The sequence below is a fragment of the Vombatus ursinus genome, unplaced genomic scaffold (assembly GCF_900497805.2).
Source record: "Vombatus ursinus unplaced genomic scaffold, bare-nosed wombat genome assembly UNPS02000749.1, whole genome shotgun sequence".
Taxonomy (NCBI): Eukaryota; Metazoa; Chordata; class Mammalia; order Diprotodontia; family Vombatidae; genus Vombatus; species Vombatus ursinus.
In genome coordinates, this window is record NW_020940527.1 from 4,727,716 (window position 1) to 4,748,450 (window position 20,735).

A 20,735-nucleotide genomic window follows, 5' to 3' on the forward strand; every position below is an offset into this window, starting at 1 on the left:
AAGGACCACTTGGGTAGTGACAGGAGCGAGGGATGTTTAAAGACCCAATTTATAAATACCTAAAGGTTTCTTTGATGAAGTGCTGGGCCTAGAGTCAGGAAGATTCATCTCCTTGAGTTCAAATCTGCCCTCAGACACTTACTAGCTGTGTGATCCTGGGCAAGTCACTTAACCCTATTTGCCTCAGTAACTCATTTGTAAAATGAGCTGATGAAGAAAATGGTAACCACTCCAGTATCTTTGCCAAAAAACAAAACAAAAAAAACCAACCCCAAATCCAAATGGGATCATAAAGAGTTAGACACAAATGAAACAACTTAACCACAACAAAGGCTTCTCTGGCTGGGTGTAGCTATCTAGAATCTCCATCAGAAAAAATATCTAATGACAGCTGTGTAGGGCAATAACTAAATAGCTGCTATGACAGTTGAAATCCAGCAGAGAGCAGCAGAGGGCAGCAGAGGGCAGCTGAAGACCAGCAGATGGTAGCAGACAGCAGCTCAGTGGAAGTAACCAGCAGGGAACATAGCGGAGAGAAAAGGTCAGCAAAGAACAGAGCAAAGAAAAGGTCAGCTCAACAGAGAAAGTAGCTCATTTTCTTCCACCAGAGGGCCATCAGTGGTCTACTTCACTGGAGACGCAAGTTGCCTTGGCCTTGTGTTTGCCCTAGTCATACGTATTTCTTACTTGAGTACGCCTCTACCTGTATTCTCTAATCATGCCTATTTCCTTAGAGGCAGGTGGGTATGCCATGGCTACAGTGTAGGGTTTAGAGTCAGGGAGACCAAAATTGAAATCTTGCCTCCGACACTTAATTAGTTGTGTGACTCTGGGCAAGTCACTTAACCTCTTTCAGCCTCAGTTTCCTCATCTATAAAATGAAGGGGTTGGATTTGATAGCCTCTAAGGTCCCTTCTAACTTGAAATTTATGACCCTATGATGACTATGTCCCTCCTTCCCCCATTGGTGGTATGCTAATTTCTGGGAAAATACACTTTCTCTGTATATTGTATATGTGGGATGGGAATCTTTTGTTTCCCTTATTCTGCTATGCTACAATAACAAGCAAGTCAACAAGCATTTATTAAGTTCTTACTATGTGCCTGGCACCATGTCAAATGATTAATGTCTCTGCTTTGGCCTAATATGTCTCATAGGTGGCCTCATTAATTAAATTAATTAATTAAATTAATTAAAAAGTTAACTAAAATTAATACAAAGGGGGCAGCTAGGTGGTGCAGTGGATACAGCAGTGGCCCTGGAGTCAGGAGGACCTGAGTTCAAATATGACCTCAGACACATAACACTTACTGGCTGTGTGACCCTGGCCATGTCACTTAACCCCATTGCCTAGTCCCCCACCGCACCCAAAAAAGTTAATACATAAGTAGGAGCTTACAAGCTATGGTTTCTAATTGATGCTTTCCCATGAGGTTGCTAAAATCTGGGGAAACTTTCCAGGGACCCACAAATGAGAAAAGTCCCCAGGTACTACAACTACATTCCTTGTTCAATGTCAGGTAAATGGTAACTTATGATAATAAAATAGCGTTATAATAAAAACTCATCTGTTTATTTCAAGTAGTTGTGGAGATTTTAAAAGTCAAGAAACCATCGCTATCAAAGCACTCAGCTTGAAATCCAAATACAACTTACAACAGCAAGTAAAGAAAGCAGCTTTGACTAACCACAAGAAATGACCACAGTGTCACTTACCAGCCATACTGGGAAGAGAAAAGTTAAGGTCTATAGCATTTTTGTTTAATTTTTAAAAATCGTTTTAATTTCAAACAACCAATGTAAACTGTCAAGTAGCTAAAAAGTAACAAAAGGTAAAAAATAAAGCAAATAAGAGAAATGAGAACTAAAACAAAACAGAACAATACCAAAAAGCAATTATTATTATAATTGTATGTTTGCTAATTATTAAAAGAAGCACAACTCTCTATATCAACTTCATTTAAACATTTTATTCTTTCTCTAAAGCCTATGACTGATAGATTGATTGAGGAATGTTCTTACAAGGCTAAGGCTTATCTATTTTTAATGGATATAGCATTTTTTTTAAAAAGAAAGTTTTCACCCATTTCATCTCGATCCATATTTGACTTTAAAAATTATTTTACAATATTTTAAAATACAATATTACATTTATGAAAAAGACAAAAGTGAAATTGGTCAGTGATTGTTTTTTCTGCTTAATTATTTTAACTCGTTCTAAACAAAGACTTAAGTGGTCTACTATAAACATATACAACAAATAACTAATTTAACCAGATAGAATAGACCATTCATTAAGTGGCAAAAGGCACAAGCAAAACTGTTTACCTGTTCCATATGCTCTCCCCAAATGAGATTTTTGCAAACCAGACTTTCATTCTGTAAGCTATTTACTGTCAGGTTCCAAGCCACTGTAGAGAAGATCATATTCTAGAATGATTTTTTTCCTCTTATGAATTCATTATTACCCTAATAAGAATAAGACATCTCATGCTTTTGTGTAGGCTTAAGGTTTAGAGTTTCTCTCCATTTGGAAGATAATAATAAAACTCCATGGGAAGTAGCCTCCAATATAGTGCCACACGTATAGGGAAATGAGGGTATAGATATATAAGTGGCCAGTGTTATGAGTAAGAGGGTCCTTCACTCTATAAATAGCCTCACTTACCAGTAAATGGCTGAAAGGGAAGGAAAGTATAGGGGAGCAGCAATGTGTACACCAACAATAATACTCAAAAGAGAATTCACTCAGTCTATCCAGAAGGCATTCTCCTCTCTCTACCTCCCCCCACCCCCACACCCCCATTTCATCCTAGATTGCAGAATGACCAAACACTTTTGTGAGAAAAGGACTTTCAGGGAAGGAGTTATGAGTCACCCCTTTGCTATGTTTATTTTATACAAGTGTGTCTCATTGCTGTTGAATTCTGTTTGTGAGAGAATGTGTTGCAAGTTTTGAGAGATTTTATACTGACTCTTCTTATTATATTAGTACCTTTTCTAAAATCTAATTGAGGCTAATAGTTGATTGTTAATGGGGAGTACACTGGTAGGGGCTCAAAAAATATAGATGCTTAGATCCTCAGGATTACCCCTAGAACTGTGAAAGATTAGGTAGCAGCCATACCTCTGGGGACACCAAGCCATAGGTACAAATACAGGTTGGGAGAGTGGTTTCAGATTTAACAGTAATATAGGTAAGTGCTAATAACTAGAAAAAATAGGAAAGCCTTCTTGAAGGAGGTGACACTTAAACTGAGCTTTACAAGGAGCTAGAATTTCAAAGATGTGAATTGGTATATCCACTTTGGGAAGCAATTTGGTATTATGCAAATAGTGACTAAAATATCCATATGCTTTGATCCTGAGATTCCCCTAGTAGGTTCCTTCCCAAGAAGGATCACAATGAAAGGAAAGAATCTACATACACCATTAAAGCAACATTTTTTTTTTGTAGTGGCAAAGAACTTGAAACAAAGTAGATGTTCACAGACTGAGGAGTAGCTAAACAAATTATGATACATAAATGCAATGGACTTTTACTGTGCTAAAAGAAATGATGACTATAAGGATACAGTGAAGCATGGAAAGACTTACATGAACCATTGCAACAATGTAAATGGACAGAAAAACCACTACAAAACCATCAAAAGTATATGTTGCAAAATTGCATAGCGAAAGCATAGCTTCAAATAAGAGATATGAAAAGAAATTCCCTCCACTCCTTTGTAGAGGTGAAGGTCCACAGAGTTGGGACACTGCATATATTTTCAGACTTTTTCTGTATATTTCTTTTCTTCCTCTTTTTTTTTCTTTATAAAAATATTCTTTGTTCTATGATATAACATATACCTGGCTCTCTGGCAGAGTGAGAGGGGAGACATACCGGGAGAAATTTAGATGATGTAAAAACAAAACCAAAAAAAAAAAACACAATAAAATTTTAAAAGAAAAAAACAATTCAATCCTATTATAATGATATTTGTAATAATTATAATTATGTAATTTATAATAATAATAGGATCATAGATTTAGAACTGGAAGGGAATTCAGAGATCATATAGTTCATCCACCCCACCTCTTATTTTGCAGATGGGAAAATGAGGCCCAGGGAGGACTGACTTCCCTCCGGATCCCATGGTTTGGAAGTAAAGTAACCGGGATTCTAGTCTAGGTCATCAAACTCCAAATCCAGCACTATCTCCATAGCATCATGCTGCCTTCCCCTTCTCCAAGTCATTCACAAAATAAAAAAATATACAAAGTGAAAGCAGGAGCATCCGGTGCTAGAAATGAAGTCAGCACAAATAAGAGCAGTATTTCTCTCTTTTTCAGTTGATTTTAATTGTCCTACTTCTGAACTGGTGCAAACCACCGTGTAGGACCTTCCCTTCCCCTCTCCTTTTTCTTTTTCAATGCTCCCTATCTTCTAAATGATGGAGAAGATCAAGCTGGGGAATTAGAAGTTTTCAAGGCTAAGGTGGTCAGAACAGGGGGGATATGGTCATCATGAGAGAGGTGGGGAGAGAGGCTGAGACAACTACTACTAAGACTAGGTATAATTTCTGTAGCAATTTATGGTTTGTGAAGCACTATACAGGATATCTTATTCAATCCTTATAACAGCCTTGTGAAATAGGTTCTATTACTCCCATTTTACAGATGAGGAAACTGAGGCTAAGAGAGGTTACATGAGTTGTCCAAAGACAAGATTTGAAGTCAGATCTTCTGGACTCTAACATTTTAACTAATCCAACCTAATAACCCATAAAGCTCCCCACTGCACTTCAAATCCTTACCCGATCTTCTATATCCTCTTTCCACTGTAAAAGGAACAATCCTTAAAATCTTAGGGAGTTGGGTAAATTTTTCATTAATTTTTCAAATTACCTTACCTAAATTTCATTAATTTTTCAAATTACTTAAACTTTCTTCAGATATCTGAATTCCTATGTGAGGATTCTCTCTACACTAGTGCAGATTACAATTCCTCTGTACCTCAGTAGATGATCTTGGAAAGATGCTATTGGTAAAAAAAAAATCATTACCCGGCAGCTAATCTGGTGATGGATCTTTTCACTTTTCAAGCTTAGCTAAACTGGCCTTCAGATGACAGTTATGTAGCCTTCCAGTCCAGAAAGACCTGCCAAAACTTGTGTTCCTCTGGCAATGCTTTGAAAAACTCAAGCTCACCTCTGTATTGCAATGAAGTATCAGAGAAATAATTCAGTAGTGCTTAGAATACATTATCCAAAGGAATTCTGGGACTGTCTCTCTCTGTCTGTCTCTCTGTCTGTCAGTCTCTGTATCTCGCTCTGTCTCTCTGCTGTCTTTCTCTCCTTTTTTGTTTGAACCACCTTGTTTCTTTTCAGACACAGTTGCCCAATGACACCTTTACTGTTTGTTTCTCTTGTCCTTGAACTAGGAATAATTGCACTTTAGGTGAAAGTGTGAAGGGTTTACTCTTTGTTTAGCAATGGAAACCTGTCCCCATGTCTATTGAGACATGTTATTGTCTGACAATGATTAGTGATTAGCGGATTGTACCTGTGTTGACCTAGATTATGCTTCTATTTCCAAACTAATGGTATGTTTATTGAACTGATTACTGATGTCCTTATTAGTGGCTATTAGCACATCCAAAGGTGTCTGTGGAGTTTGGCAAAGTGCTGAGTTGACAGATGTTAGACAAAGTTTAGATGTAACAATAGTTTATAGTATAGTCAACACTCTGGTAGATGATGGAAACAGGGTAAGACGGCAGGCTTGAGATGATTGCACATGCCTCTGAATTATCCTAAGGTGCTGTTCTTTAGAATGAATTTGTCACTTAATTCATGAATTCTTTAGGTTCAAGGAATTGGGTTAAGTGAATTTCTGTTAAATAAAGAATAAGTGTACTACAGAATAATAGAAAATCCACACCGTCCACATGAGTATTACAGTTATCCTTTCCACATCGAGACTTTCCTCATTGAAGTTTCAATATATCGCAGGGTGACATAAGAAATTAAATGGGAATTTTTGGGAAGTTTTTCAAAAGCTGCAGATGACACACAAAGGCCAGCAGAAGACACAGAAAAATCTCAGAAACTCAGAAATATGTGAAATATATGAATAATATTATATAATATTAACCCAGATTTTCTAATAAGATACTGTAAACACTCCATAAAAGACAAAGAAAAAATCCACACTTCTTCTCTGGTACAAAGGGAGGGCCAAAAATTTTACGTGGATTTTCCAGATCTCAGGGGTGCCACTCTCCCCTCCCTGCCCCTATCATGTGGAAGGGAAAACTTTATTTTTACAGGGGAAAGGTATATCTGAAGTATGATAGGATTAGAGATAGTTACCCTATGGCTCTCTATTGCAACTGGAAAGAACTTAGAAATCATTAAGCCCAAACCCCTCATTTTACATGTATAAATGTCCCACATCCATACGGTATTCGGTGAGGTGGGGTCCATGAGACTTGGGGTCTTGGGTATATATGCCAAGGGAACTCAGTGCCTGCTGAGTCTAACAGTAGCAACAACAAACCTCAGTTGCTTTAGAGTTCAATACCAAGGAAGACTGGCAATAGCTTCAAGCCATAGTTGCCCCTGTGCCAACATCCCCTCAGACAAAAAAAATGGCACCAACTGCAACCCCTTGCCCACCCCGAATAGCTTTTTGTCTTTTTTCCTCATTAGTCTCTGTCTGTCCAGGTTCAAAAGGGAAAAGTCCAAGGGTAGGATGTGTAAGTATATTTATGCATATGTGCTCCAGAAAAGTATTAAGAATAATGGGCACACTTTCTCTTAATTGTCTTTGCTCCCCCATCAGCTTGAGCTGCAGCAAATATCTCTTTTCCCCTTTTGGGTTAACTTCTACCTTCTCAGACCCGCTTATTCATTCATAGCAAATATGAGTCATGATCTTTGGCCATGAAATTTCTAATAACAACTAGAAATAGTATATCAATGAAATTCAGTGATTAAATGAACAAAACCTCCACACTACAGACTTGGGTGCTTTGGTTGGCAGCCTAGAAGGGGGAAAAATGACTTTCTCCCAGTCACAGCCCTGGATGGGAAGGGAAAACAGGAAGAGAGTATTGAATGGATAAATGAAAATGGTTCCCCACCCCAGGGACAGAAGAAGTAGTGGACTTGTCTCAGGTCATCTCATCAACTGTAACTTGCTGTTTTGGCCTAATAGTCTTTTTCTTCCTCTAGTTGGTTCCAGCTTATCTACCTCCCACTTGTGTCAAGTCTCCAACTCTTCTCTCCTCCTGATTTGATCATCTTCATGGCCCTTGTTTATAGCTGTCAGGTGAGCGACAACCTTCTGTGTTATCATACTGCTCCAAGTTCCCCGTGGTCTAGAATGGAATCCCAAAGGGTGCTCCATTATGATTTTCAATCAGTCTCTCATGGTGGCACTTTTCTATAGAAGTCCTTCAAAGTTAATGAAATTTCTGGCCTATCACGCATACATAATAATGTCTCGAACAGACAAGCAATCTGTACCTAATAGGGGGTTCCCTTAATCAATTTCCCTCTATGGAATATGGGATATGAACATTGGTGCTTTGCTGAGAGGACACATACCTCCTGGTTGGCCTTTAAGAATTAAGGCTGGCCCAAGTTGATTGGCTGTCTGAGAATCAGGGGGAGAGACTCTTGTAGGAAGAGCTGGTCCTCTGACCTTTCTATAAAAGAGAACACAATACTGCTATCAGCCCTTTTGTCATACGCCTTTTCCTTGCTCAGAGGATGAACTGTAGTGTAACAGAGCATATCCAGGTCCCAGGGTAGGGGAGACTTCATATGTACTCAGCCTCTTATTCTCAGGAACCAGTAAAGATTGCCTTGTGGCAGGAGCCCAAGGGAATCACATCTTTGTCCACAACTTTCTGAGCACAGTCATGACCAGAGACCTGGATTCCTGCAAAAACACATTGCAGAAGCAGACATGTGCTTGCCACTTGGCCAAGTGGGGAATTTGTTGGCAATGGCATCCTACTTGGAAAAAGAAAGAGGATTGACTATCTAGCTCCTGAATCTTGCCCTCACTAGGGAAATTAGAGGATTATCAAATCATTTCTGAACATAGCCCTTCTTAGACAAAGAAGAGGATAATCGACATGACCCCCTGAAGGTGGAGTGAAGGTGATCTGTGACTTCAGAAAGCCAAAAAATTTTTTACCTCTCAGTATTATAGTGAGTGATTCAGACAGTGAAGGTTCAATGGGAAGTTATGCTACTTGTTGACTTTGTTCAGTCATATCCAACTCTTAGTGACCCCATGTGGGGTTTTCTTGGAGAAGATATTGTTGGAGTGGTTTGCCATTTCCTTCTCCAGCTCATTTTATAGATGAGGAAACTGAGGCAAATAGGGTTAAATGACTTGCCCAGGGTCATATAGCTAGTGTCTGATTCCAGGCTTGGTGCTTTATCCACTGTGCCACCGAGTTTCCCCTAATTGTTCACTAGCACAAAAATATCATTGGAATTCATGAATTATATGTTTTCTGTACCTATTTAGGAGCTCCTGTGAGTCTTTTCTGTCTTCTACATTTATAGAGGAGTAAAATAAAGGCTGTCCCATACGTGGTTTTCTTTTGTTACTTTGAGTGATTGTATGGGAGCTGGGGGACCACTTTTACCCTGTCTGGGGCAATCTTGACCTGAGCTATGCCTGAACTATATTTACCAAGGAGAGAAAATGACCCTTCATGAGTCAGTGCCCAGAACTGGCCCTGATCTGCATGAGCCCAGAGTCTTTGGAGGGCTGGGGGCCTTACTCCATTGCTTATATAAAGATGAGTAAATAATAGTGCATACATAGTTCAATGGAAGGAACCTTAGACTTGGGAGTTAGGGGATGTGGGCTAATTCCACTTACTATATCACACATTAATTAGCCCCTACTAGCACTCTTCCTGAAGTAGCTAAATGGTTCAGTGGTTAGAGTGTTGGCCTGGAGTCAGGAAGACCTAAGTTCATATCTGGCCTCAGATACTTACTAGCTGTGTGACCCTGGGCAAGTCACTTAACCCTTTTTACCTCAGTTCCTCATCTGTAAAATGAACCAGAAAAGGAAAATACAAACCACTCCAGAATCTTTGTCAAGAAAACCCCAAATGGGGTCATGAACAGTCTGATAGGACAGAAAAACAGCACTCTTCCAAGGGAAGAAGTTAGTTCAAAAGGCCTGAATGAAGACAAAAAGCTAGAAACAAGGCATATACTCAATGATTGGGAAATGTTGGAACAAATTAAGTTAAAGGAGTGGATTATTATTGTGCCACAGGGAATGAGAAATATGAAGAATTCAGAGTAACATGGGAAGACTAGTAGGAAATGATGAAGAGTGAAGGGAATTGAGCCAAACGCAACATACACAATGCCTGCAATGATATAAGTCAACCTGGATGGGCAAGAAAATTCTGGGCAAATATAGTTGTCCATGTTAGTGCCATATAGTCAAAGTTAAGGGCTATACCCCTTCTCTCTGTTAATGATAAACTATGGGGTGTGAGAGTGTGTGTGTGTGTGTGTGTTTGTGATGTACTTTGCAAGGGTCTTTATTTAGTTACTTGTTGGGAAGGAACTGTTGTGTTAAAACATAATGTTTGAATACCATTTTTTTTCAAGGTACTGATAGAATATGCAACTTTTGGGGATACTAAAGCCTGTTTTTATGCCATGGATCTCTTTGACAGTTTGGTGAAGCCTATAGACCTTTCTCAAAGTAATGTTTTAGAATGCAGAAAATAAAATACATTAGATTAAAAAGGAAACTAATTATTTTGAAATAAAGATATAATTTTTTTCCCATGTAAGTTTATGTTGGGAAAAAAGTTTATGTTGTTGTTCAGTTGTTTTTCAGTTGTGTTTTCATGACCAAATTTGGGGTTTTCTTGGCAGGTATACTGGAGTGGTTTGACATTTCTTTCTCCAGCTCATTTTACAGATAAGGAACTGAGGCACATAGGGTTGACTGACTTGCCTAGAGTCACACAGCTAGTAAGTGTCTGAGGCCAGATTTGAACTCAGGAAGATGAGTCTTTCCAACGTCAGTCCCAGCATTCTATCCACTGTGCCACCTAGCTATCTATCTAAAGCCACTGACCTCCTGAAATTTATCCAAAAACTCTTTCAATCTATGAACCTCAGTCTTATTATGCTATTTATGCCTAGACTTTTGCAAACTTAGCCACAAATATCAATCAATAAATCTTTATTAAGTACCTACTATGTGCCAGGCACTGTGCTAAGTCCTGGGGATACAAAAAGAGGCAGAAGACAGTCCTTGTCCTCAAGGATCTTACAGTCTAATGGGGGTAGACAACAAGCAAACAAATATATATGAACAAGCTATACACAGGATACATAATGCATAATATATTTTATTTTCTTTTTGTTTTTTTGGTGAGGCAATCAGTGACTTGCCCAGGGTCACACAGCTAGTGAGTGTCAAGTGTCTGAGGCTGGATATGAACTCAGGTCCTCTTGACTCCAAGGCAGTAGCTCTAGCCACTGTACCACCTAGCTGCCCCTTGCATGATATAGTTTAAAAGAACACAAATGGAAGGAAACATGCATTTATTAAGCTCCTACTATGTTCCAGGCATTGTACTAAGTGCTTTACAAATATCATCTGATTTGATCCTCCCACCAATTCTGGGAGGTAGGTGCTATTATGACTGCCATTTTGCAGTTGAGGAAACTGAGGCAGAGAGTGACTTGCCCAAGGTCAAAGTATCTGAGGTCACATTTGAACTCAAGTCTTCCTAAATCCCAGGCCCAGTACTCTACCCACTGTGGCACTTAGCTGTCTATTAGTTAGATGGGAAGTGACTTACTGGTTTCCTTTTCCAGAGGAAAGAATTTATAGCAAAATGAAACAATAAACACCCTGGAGGCTTCAGAGGACTACAACCACAGGGCTTCCCTCACCTTCAAGGTCCCACCTTTGGTTTGTTTTTTTTTCTGTCTGCTTTCAGGTGTTCTATTTTTCCTGGGATTTTAAGGGCTGGAATAAGGATCAATATCAGTATTTTGACTGTTTTACCCCTATACAAATGGGCTGGCTGCAAGTTGATTTAGCAGGAGCATAGATCCATGGGATTAGAGCTAAAGAGATCTTTCTCCACAAGGCAGCCCCACTTCTCCCCTCCTTACCTTGCCTCCCTCACTTCTCTACCATTTGCTGAGACTTTTAGCAAGTTACTTAATCTTGCTTGAGCCTTACTTTTCCTTATCTGTGAAATGGAGATAAGGAAAATAGCTATTTTGTCCAACCTCCCTGGTTGTTGTGAAGGTCAATTCATTTCAACAAACATTTATTGAGTCCTCTATGTACTGAGGCACTATCTGGCTAAAAGGAGATGATGTTTGTAAAGGCAGTTTGTAAAATGTGAAAAAAAATTATGCAATTTTAAGCGAGTATTATAATTATTATTATTAAGCAACTTGCTCAAGGGAATATGGGTAATAAGCCACATAGCCAGAACTCAGACTTGGACCTTGAGCATCTCTGTCTAGTGAAGTTTTCATTACTTTGCCTCTTTATACTCATTGGAGACAGCTTTGACTTTATTCATTGATGAATTAGGAAGCCAGCCACCCACGGGATATGATTTGGGGGAAATGAAACACTCTTAGTCCCCCAAAATATTTCTCTTGTTCTGCCACAGAGCTTGAAATTCCAACATTACCTCCTCATTAGATTCTCACATTAAACGCCAATATTATATTGAAAGTATTGTCTGGGAGGGAGGGGAAGGGGGGAGTTTTGCACATTAAGGTTTTTATCAGATTAAAACACATTTAAACTTCAACTAATTTACTGATCAATTAATTATATTAATGCAATTAATATAATTCAATTAATATATTAAGCATGCAGCTAATTTAATTTAGCTTCTCTTAGTTGGCTGAGCCTTGAGGCTAAACTCACTGACCTGGTAACTTTTGATGGGGGCAAGAGCCTTAGGAAAAGGTAGGGGACCAATCCGTTTCAAAATGTTCCTGTTTTCTTCTAACCCAACAGTGATCTCCAAAATCATTATTAAAATGGTCAGGGAAGATTAGGTTCTTCTGACCTATCAGGATGAACCTATGGGAATTAAGAAATCATGAAGTGTTTACTCTCAGTCAAACTGAAAAAGGAACCACGAATACGTTCAGAAAACACCAAACTTTGAACATTTTTCTTTCTTGTCCATTTTAAACAGTCAAAAAGGCACATGTCACGTTAGATAGTTGTATTTATAAATTATTTTCATAGAAGGGGAAGGAAAGCTCCACTTAGTAAAATGAGGCAGGAGGATGGGGAGGTTAGGAGGAGGGGAGCAGAAGATGACCTCATCTCTCAGGTTAAAAACTGTCTTTAAAGTGGAAAGGGAAGTGGTTACTCTTGTAGCCACACCCGGGGCAAATGGTGTGGTTTCCTAGGGTGGGGAAAGGGGAGCGTGTGTCAGCATTTGTTGAGGGTGCGGGGAGAGAAAAGCCCGTTGTGGTGGGGAAGGTTGGCAAGAGAAGGCGAATCTGATGAACTGGGGAGAGTGAATATACTTTTGTGTGTTGGAGGTTTACCTAATGGGTGCAAGAAATGTGGGCCTGTGTCTAGAAGTGTGTCTGTTGAAAGGCTGCGGAGGAGTCCCTGGAAATATATCCGTTGTACAGATATCTCTCTATGCCAGAAATATATCTGGCATGACATTACATTGCACAATCCACAAACCGACAGGAGGAGGAGCTTAGCAGAGCTCCTTAGGGAGAAGTTTAGAGGAGACTTGGGTTCAAAGTCTGCTTCCATTTTTGACTCCATAAAAGAGCTTAGGTGAACAGATGCCCCGTTGAGGCTGTGCCTCAACATTCTCATGTAAACAGATGGGAGAATATCAGTAACTACTTGGCCATGTGCCCACTTCCCTATTTCTATGAGAATCCATTTAATAAGAGAATGGGGAGGCTTTTGCAAACAATTTTTTACATAGGATCATAGATTTAGAGCTGGGAGGGACCTTAGAGGTAATCTAATCCAACTTGTTTATTTTACTAATGAGGAAACTGAGATGCAAGTAAATTAAGTCCAAGGTCATACAGGTAAAAAGTGCAAAGAGACAAGACTTCAACCTGAGTACTCTGACTTCAAATACTTTCCACTATTGCAGCATTTTACATACCAAATCTTTATAAGGTGTTGCTATGGCATGTGTTAAAAGCCACATGGAATCCTTTACAGATTGAGCAATGGAGATAATTTTGTTCCATAACTTTCCCTCCAGTTATTAATATCAAGAGACTGAGAATAAGATGTGTGCTCACCAATGTCATGGAAGATGTCCATCCCAGAGTCAAACTGGACACAGGATTTCCTATAGATGGTGAGATCCTCCAAACACTATTTGCAGAGGACATTCCTAATTCTTGCCGTCTCCTAAATAAGAACTATAAATAAGCTTCAGCATTCACACAGGGAAAACCAAGTGGATAAGTCCTGTCCATTGTAATGGAGAAGCTTAAGCAAAAGGGAGAAGTAAAGGGAGATCAACAAGTTCTTTTTGCCATATTTAGTTTGAGGTGATTAGCACTGGAAGGGGCTTTAGATATTATCTAATAATATTTGACATTTAAAGTGCTAGTACTTTAAACGGCCCAAAATGCTTCGCATTCGTTAACTCATTTGACTCTCACAACAACCCTGTGAGGTGTTATTATTAACCCATTTACAAATGAGGAAACGGAGGCAAATGGAGGTTAAGTGATTTACTCAGCTAAAAAGTGTCTTAAGTGCTCAGGTCTTCCTCGATCCAAGTTCCCAACTCTATTCCTGCACCACCTAGCTGTTTCTACTGCAGGTATTATCTCCGTTTTACAGATGAAGAAACCGAGGCAAGTGACTGGTCACATATTTAAAAGGGGAGGGGCGTCTGAGGGAGCATTCAAATCCAGGTGTCTCCAAGACTCCAGGTCCAGTATTCTGTGCACCACACCAGGCTGACCAATGACCTTATTTTACAGATTTGGAAATTGAGGCCTGAGTCTTCTGGGAAGAGCCAGGTGGTGAAGACTTTATTCAGTGGGAGAAGGCGTAGTCGGAGCAGACAGCCCAGCTTCCCGGGGCTAGAGCCGCGGCAGCTCCACTGCGCTCCTTCTAGGGAGGGGGCAGGGGGCGGGGCCGCGAGGGGGCGGGGCCAATAGTCTTCTTGGGCGCTCCGCTCCCACTATGCCCTTATAAGGCGCGCCCCCTCGCTAGAGCTCGGGAATCCGTCCTCAATCCCTGCGGCGCAGCCCCAATCCTCGACCCCGCCCTCGGGAATGGGGGCGGGGCGGGGGCGAGGAGAGGGGGCTGCGGCCAGCAGGAGGGAGGGCGGAGTTGCTTGGAGGAGGCCCAATGAGAGCGGCCGCCCCAGTCTGCGCGGAGCCGCGATTGGGCGCGGCGACGCGAGGGGCGGGGCGGCCTCGAGGTCGGTTACGCTGAGGAAAGCCCGGAGTCGGCAGTCTCAGCCTAGCTCGCCGTCGCCGGCAGCAGTCTAGCCTTGCTCTCTGGCTCCTCGCCGCCCGCCGGCCGGTCTCCGTCTCCCCTAGCCCGCGGCTCGCCGCCCCGCCCGCCGCCACCATGCCGGTGTTCCACACGCGTACGATCGAGAGCATCCTGGAGCCGGTGGCGCAGCAGATCTCGCACCTGGTGATCATGCACGAGGAGGGCGAGGTGGACGGCAAAGCCATCCCTGACCTCACCGCGCCCGTGGCCGCCGTGCAGGCGGCAGTCAGCAACCTCGTCCGGGTGAGCGCCGGCCCGGCCGGGGCGGGGACGGACGGACGGAGGGAAGGAGGGAGGGAGCGGGCGGGCGGGCGGCCCCTTCCTGCCCCGGAGCGCCCGAGACCCCGGCCCCGCAGCCTTCCCGGCGCTCGGCCCCTCCTCTGCCCCTGCCCTGCCGCCTCCGCCCCGATCGCGCTCCCGCTTCTTTAACCCTTCGTGTCCCGATCTCCTCTGCGCGGACCCCAGCCTCCATCCAGCCACCAAACTTCCTTGGAAGCCCCGTCGTCGCACTCCGCCTCCCCCACCCCCACCCGGCGAGTGCACCCATCCTTCTGGATCCTTTGTCCAGCCTGCCTCACTTTCCCCATTATGCTGAACCGCCTTCCTGGGGCCATCCCTGGTGTTCACTGCTTCCCTTTCATCCCATCCCAGGGTTCCTCCTTCTCTCTCCCTCCCCTCTCTCTTCCCTCTTCTTTTCCCTTTTCTTTCCCCCTTCCCCCTTTCCTCCCTTTTCCTTCCCCCTTCCCCCTCTTCCCTCATTCCCTTCTCTTCCTTCCCTCTCCCTCCCCTCCCTTTTTTCCCTCTCTCTTTCCCCTTTACCTCCCCTCCAGTCCTCTTCCCCCTCTCCTCCTCTTCCTTCCCTCCTCTCTTCTTCCCTTCCCCCTTTCCTTCCCTTCCCTCCCCTTCTCCCCTTCCCCCAACATCCCTGAGTCAGTTTCACCTCTCTTCCTACTTTGGGCATATGTAGATCCCAGTATTGAGTCAGTGTTGAGTACGGAGTCAGTCCCGATTCCGAAGTTTACCCCCTATATTTTATACCTTCTTGTCCAGGTTCCCTTTACCCTGCTGTCAGACTGCTTCCTCCCCCTCACTGGCCTTTCCCATACTCCGGTCCCTCCCACTGTTCCTCCTCCTCCTGGCAGGAAGCAAGATGGAGCTGCCTGGAGAGGCCTGTCGGGATGACCAGCTAGATCCCTGAGAGCAGGAAGGAGGGGATCCCTTGGGTTCTAGCAGCCTCTCTAGATGGGGGAGCAGCCCACTCTCTCAGCTTGCGATTTGGTTTTTCCAGATGCCGTGACTAATTCCCAAAGTGATTGCTGTGGGAGGCTGAGCCCACTGAGGAAGGGGGAGCAGAGGGACAGCTGTTGGCTGGATGACACACAGGCACTAGTGACTGATGGGACCAGGGTTCCATAACCAGTTTCACACTTTGCTGTCTCTCTTATGTCAGAGAGGTAGTTTGGGGTGTTGCTTCCTGTGAAAAACCACTCTGGACAAAAATTAATACACTCCCCTACAGAGGGAGTGGGTGTTAATGAATAGCCCTATAAATGCTGAGGGAACTCAGGGAGGGTAGGCAGGTTGAGAAGCCTAGGATCTGGGTGGGGCTTTGATTATTTGTCTGATCGGGGATACTTACCCACAGTTTGGGTCAGGACTGCCACATAACCCCTGATGCTGGTTTAGTTAGGGCAGGACTGTCCCATTAGCTGCTGGGGGTCCTTTTCTGTCTATTCAGATCAGCAACTATTAAGTGCCTACTATGTGCGAGGCAGTTCAGTGGTGATCACTGAATTTAAACCATTGTATACAACAGCATTATAACTGGGAAGACTTAAGTGGTACCATATGTGTACTAAGCCAGAGTTCCTGAAGTAAAGTCCTTATTTAGCCACAAACTCAAAAGAAGTGTATCAGTGAAATAAGAGTTCCAGCTTTCTTTTAAAATGCTTAGCTTTATGTTCTATATATACTTTATGGAGCCAATATTGATTATAATTTAAGGACACAGAAATGAGTTCATTCTTAGGTAGTAACAGGAACTTCATTGGATACCTGACTTTAAATCAATATACTTCATAATTTCATAGCATTACTCCAGGACTACATCATGCAAGTGTGAAAGAATATAAACAAGCTAAGAGGAGTTAATGTATTATTTTAGGGAATATAGTTGTTGGTTTTTCTTTTTTTTATTGGCCCAAACTTAGAATTTCTTTTGTTGTCTGATTAGATCTTAGCCTGGGTAAATCTTTAAGAGATATTTCCCACACTGATTGGTTTCTGTTTGAGGAAGTAGAAAAGGGAAAAAAACCTTGGTCCTAATACAATAACAAGTTATTAAATATAGGAGAGAAATATTCATTGCTTACATTCCGCTATTTGATTCTAATTAGAGAGGAAGTCTCAATGAATCACTAACTGATCTCACAAACACTTCATCAAGGGTTCTTAACTGTGGGGCTTGTGATGGGTAACAATGTGAGGGGGAAAAGGGAAAGAGATTGATTGCACTGAAAACATCAAAGTGGGGCAGTCCCCTGTCTGTTAATCTAACCTTAGAGATAAAAGGCACACAGGGAAAAAGTAAACAGCAAAAAAAATAAAATTGCCCATTTAAGACTCAGAAGTCACATCTCATACAGCTGTCTGATTCTTGGGACACCATCTAATGTAGCTCTCTGGTCTAGATGTGATGTCAGAGCAGTTTCCAGCTGACTGTCTTCTTAGACTCAGGTCTCTTGTAGAGATCCTCTTTCTCTGTTAAAAATCTCCTATAAAATTGGTTTTAACACAGTTTTAAATTTACATTGCCAATAACCAGGTCAGATAATGAAAGTTAGCTCAAACATTATGAAAGTTTTAGACCAGAAAATTTACATTTTTAGGTTGGCTAGGTTGATATACGTATAGGAAACTCAGATGTAAACAGAAAATTAGGACCCAATTTTTATGCTTGGCATTATTTATTCCCCCATTAAGAGGATGAGATTCTGCTAAGGAATCAATAACAATACTTTTTATAAGAAGATGGACTCTAATACAAAAATGAATTCATTTAAAAGTTGCCAGATTAACTTCAGTTGTAGCAAAAGGTTCTGGGGTGGGATATATAAATACATTGAATAATAAATTTCAAAAGAGTGCATATTAAGTAAGTTATTTATAATAAAACATTTTCAACTTCTGGTCATGTTCAGATGAATAATCCCCAACAAAAGTGGATGTCTCCTTGTCATTTACAGGCTAGACCTCAAGCTATTCTGACAAGATAACTAAGTGTACTGACAGTACTTTTGTTAACACAGAACTGAGACGGTTAGAATATTCATTAGATATTCATATTCTGGTTTCACAGATCTTTGTATCATTTGCCTACTTTTCCCCATGCCATTATGGGAAGTTAAAGGGCCTTAACTTACATAAAATATATAACTAGTAATAGATGTCAAGGCTAAATACTTAGTTGTTTGGAATATAGCAAGGACTAAAATTCTAGGCCAAATAGCTCAAATCTTATACCTGCGTCTTATCATAGTAACTCAGATATTCTCCAGTATTAGCCTATAAGGTTGTATTCACACTAGTCATTTGACATGATTATAGAAATTTGCCGTAAAAGAAGAATAGGGACATAACTAGAAGGGAATAATGTTTCCTTAACTACATGGCAATTCCAGGCAAAAGTTACATAGACAGTCAATTGCATTGAGTCAGGTTTAAAGTCAGCCAGGTGGGATATTTTCCTTTCAAAAAATGTGATAATTGGAGAAATTGAGTCAGGAGAATCCTATCTCCACCCTTGCCAAGAGTCGTTCCCCCAGCCTTTCGCAGGAGAAATTCACCTGCAGTTTATACATATAAAACCCCAGAGGACTGCTGGCACCATGGATCATTGACTTAGTAGCATTCCTTCATGATCATACTTGGAGTCAGACTCAGAATAATATCAGTTACAGTCCCATAAAGTCTTAAGCAGCAAGTTCCAATAATCAGAGCTTCAGGTGGATTCAGCTCTCAAGGATCATGTATCCTAGATGACAATAATATCACATTGGTAGCAGTAAAGAAATTCATGAAAAATCACATCTTGATATAACTAGTACTCATGCTAAGTAGATGATTTTTTCATTCCTAAGTTGAAACATTTAAACAAATGATTTTGCTTTAAGATGCTTAATAACAAACAACAAAAGACTTGGGATGTATAAATACAATAATCCCAAATTGTATACAGAGAACAGATTATATGAAAAACTGTCTGTAATAAAACATTTGGAAATACAGTGTTAAAACTATATAAGTTATTTGGAATAGAGATAGATCAACTCAATTTATGACTGTGGAAGGGCCACTTAGAAAAAACTCATGAAAGGTAAGGTGTCTAGGAAGGTAACCAGCACTCAATCACTGTGCAGTTTTCATTTCAGTAGTATTATTAAGGGAGCAGTAAGTGAGTAAGTGATCGAGTACCCCTTGGTTGTAAGAGGTCAGGTACTGGGATCAAATGAGGTAATGAGCATAAAATGCTTTGTAAGCCTGTAATTTGTTAGCTATTTAGTATTACAGTCATGTATAGAGAGACTAGAGGAGCTCTATTCTGAGCTCTAGTGCTTACACTGAACCAGTCACCTGTCGTTTATTTGGGTGCACGGCCTGTCTACCCAACTAGATTTGTAAGCTTTTGGACAGCAGGGACTGTGTGTACTTAATGCGACTTTGTATTTCCCTCAGCACCTCATCAACACCTTGCACATTGTAGGAGTTCAATGTGTATTTAATTACAGAATGAATGGACCAGAGGCAGTGAGAACAACTCTAGAAGCTTTGTAAGGAGATTTGACACAAAGTTATGGGCCTAGATGAGGATAGTGATGCGGAAATGGAAGAGGATTGGGTCAGAATCTTTTGAAGAGTTAACAGGATTTGGTGATGAATTTGAGGGTGGGAAGGAGGGGTGCTTAAAGATTTTTTGAATAAAATGCAGGTGATTACATAGAAAGTAATGAGACTTTCTTTGTGGTTGTTCAGTCATTTCAGTCATGTTTGACTCTGACCCCGTATAGGGTGTTTTTGGGCAAAAGTTCGGAGTAGTTTGCCATTTCTTTTTCCAGCTCATTTTACAGATGAGGAAACTGAGGCAAACAGGGTTAAGTGACTTGCCCAGAGTCACACAACTAGTAAATGTTTGAAACTGGATTTGAACTTAGGTCCTCCTGACTGTAGGGCTAGCTTTTAAAAAAACCAAATATGCCACAACTTCTTTATGCAACTGACTTTTTTTTTTTTTTCATAAAGTGAAAATCTAGAAATGCTGCAAAATTTTTTTTGGAGTTCCTTTTTTAAAATTGCCTTTGAACCAGCTTATGAACCACATACACACAAAATTAGTCTTATTCCTTTATAGTTAAATCTAGTTTTTTTTATCCCGAAGGATATAACTTAGCTTGATCACCCTCCTAATTAACCAGAATTGGCTTCAAAAGGCTTTTTGGCTGTTTATAGAAATCACATCCACTCTCAAAGGATGAAAAGTCCTCTGATTGGAATAGTGCTCGCTTGGGTATTGAAGCTTCTGGTACGTCTATTTAAAAAATCAGTCACAGCATAGTAAAGGGTGTATCTTTTGTGGTGCCTTTGCATGAGGAGGCCTCTTGTAGTTTCTCTTTGGTTCTTTACTCCAGTGCTTGGGAGGAGGTGGAGGAGGAATATTTATTTACTTGTCCTTTTCCACAATCCTTGTGCAGTTTTTGTGTCAGTAGTATTTATAATGGAGCAGTAAAAAATAGCAGGGGGAGGTAAGAGTGTTCCGAGTAGGGTGGGCACAGAGGAATGGGTGCAGGAGCATGGGGAGGGGCAGTAATGTCTCAGTCAGAGGGCTCAGTTGATAATTTACTACTATGTTTTGCAGTGTGGCATATATATCAATTTTTTCTTTTTCCTCTGAGGAAAAAAAAACCCTTAGCCATTAATCTGTCTTTTGACAGTTTTATTTAATAATTCAGAGGATTTAGAGCTGGATGAGGCCTTCAGAGGCAGCTAGGTGGTGCTGTGCGTAAAGCGCCAGCCTGGCATCAGGAAGTCCCTGAGTTCAAATCCAATCTCAGACCCTGGGCAAGTCACTTCACCTCTGTTTACACCGTTTTCCTCATTTGTAAAAAAGGGGCTAATAAAAGCACTTACTTTCCAG

At 41.2% G+C, this 20,735-nt stretch overlaps 1 protein-coding gene and 1 long non-coding RNA gene across 3 annotated transcripts in view; one reads left to right on the forward strand and one right to left on the reverse strand.

The window, feature by feature from the left end:
- Positions 1 to 6,668: 6,668 nt before the first annotated feature.
- Positions 6,669 to 12,101, reverse strand: LOC114040632. Its single transcript, XR_003568811.1, has 3 exons — positions 11,958 to 12,101; positions 7,597 to 7,697; positions 6,669 to 7,367 (listed from the first exon to the last, which is right to left on the reverse strand). It is a non-coding gene; the product is annotated as an uncharacterized LOC114040632 (long non-coding RNA).
- Positions 12,102 to 14,580: 2,479 nt separating this feature from the next.
- VCL (vinculin) overlaps positions 14,581 to 20,735 on the forward strand; it is a 111,830-nt gene continuing 105,675 nt past the window's right edge. Inside the window, exon 1 of one of the 2 annotated variants that reach the window (XM_027858738.1) lies at positions 14,581 to 14,788. In XM_027858738.1, coding sequence (XP_027714539.1) covers positions 14,621 to 14,788 — 168 coding nt within the window. In that variant the 5' untranslated portion in view covers positions 14,581 to 14,620. The remainder of the gene's footprint in view (positions 14,789 to 20,735) is intronic. The other variant, XM_027858728.1, reaches the window with a different exon arrangement.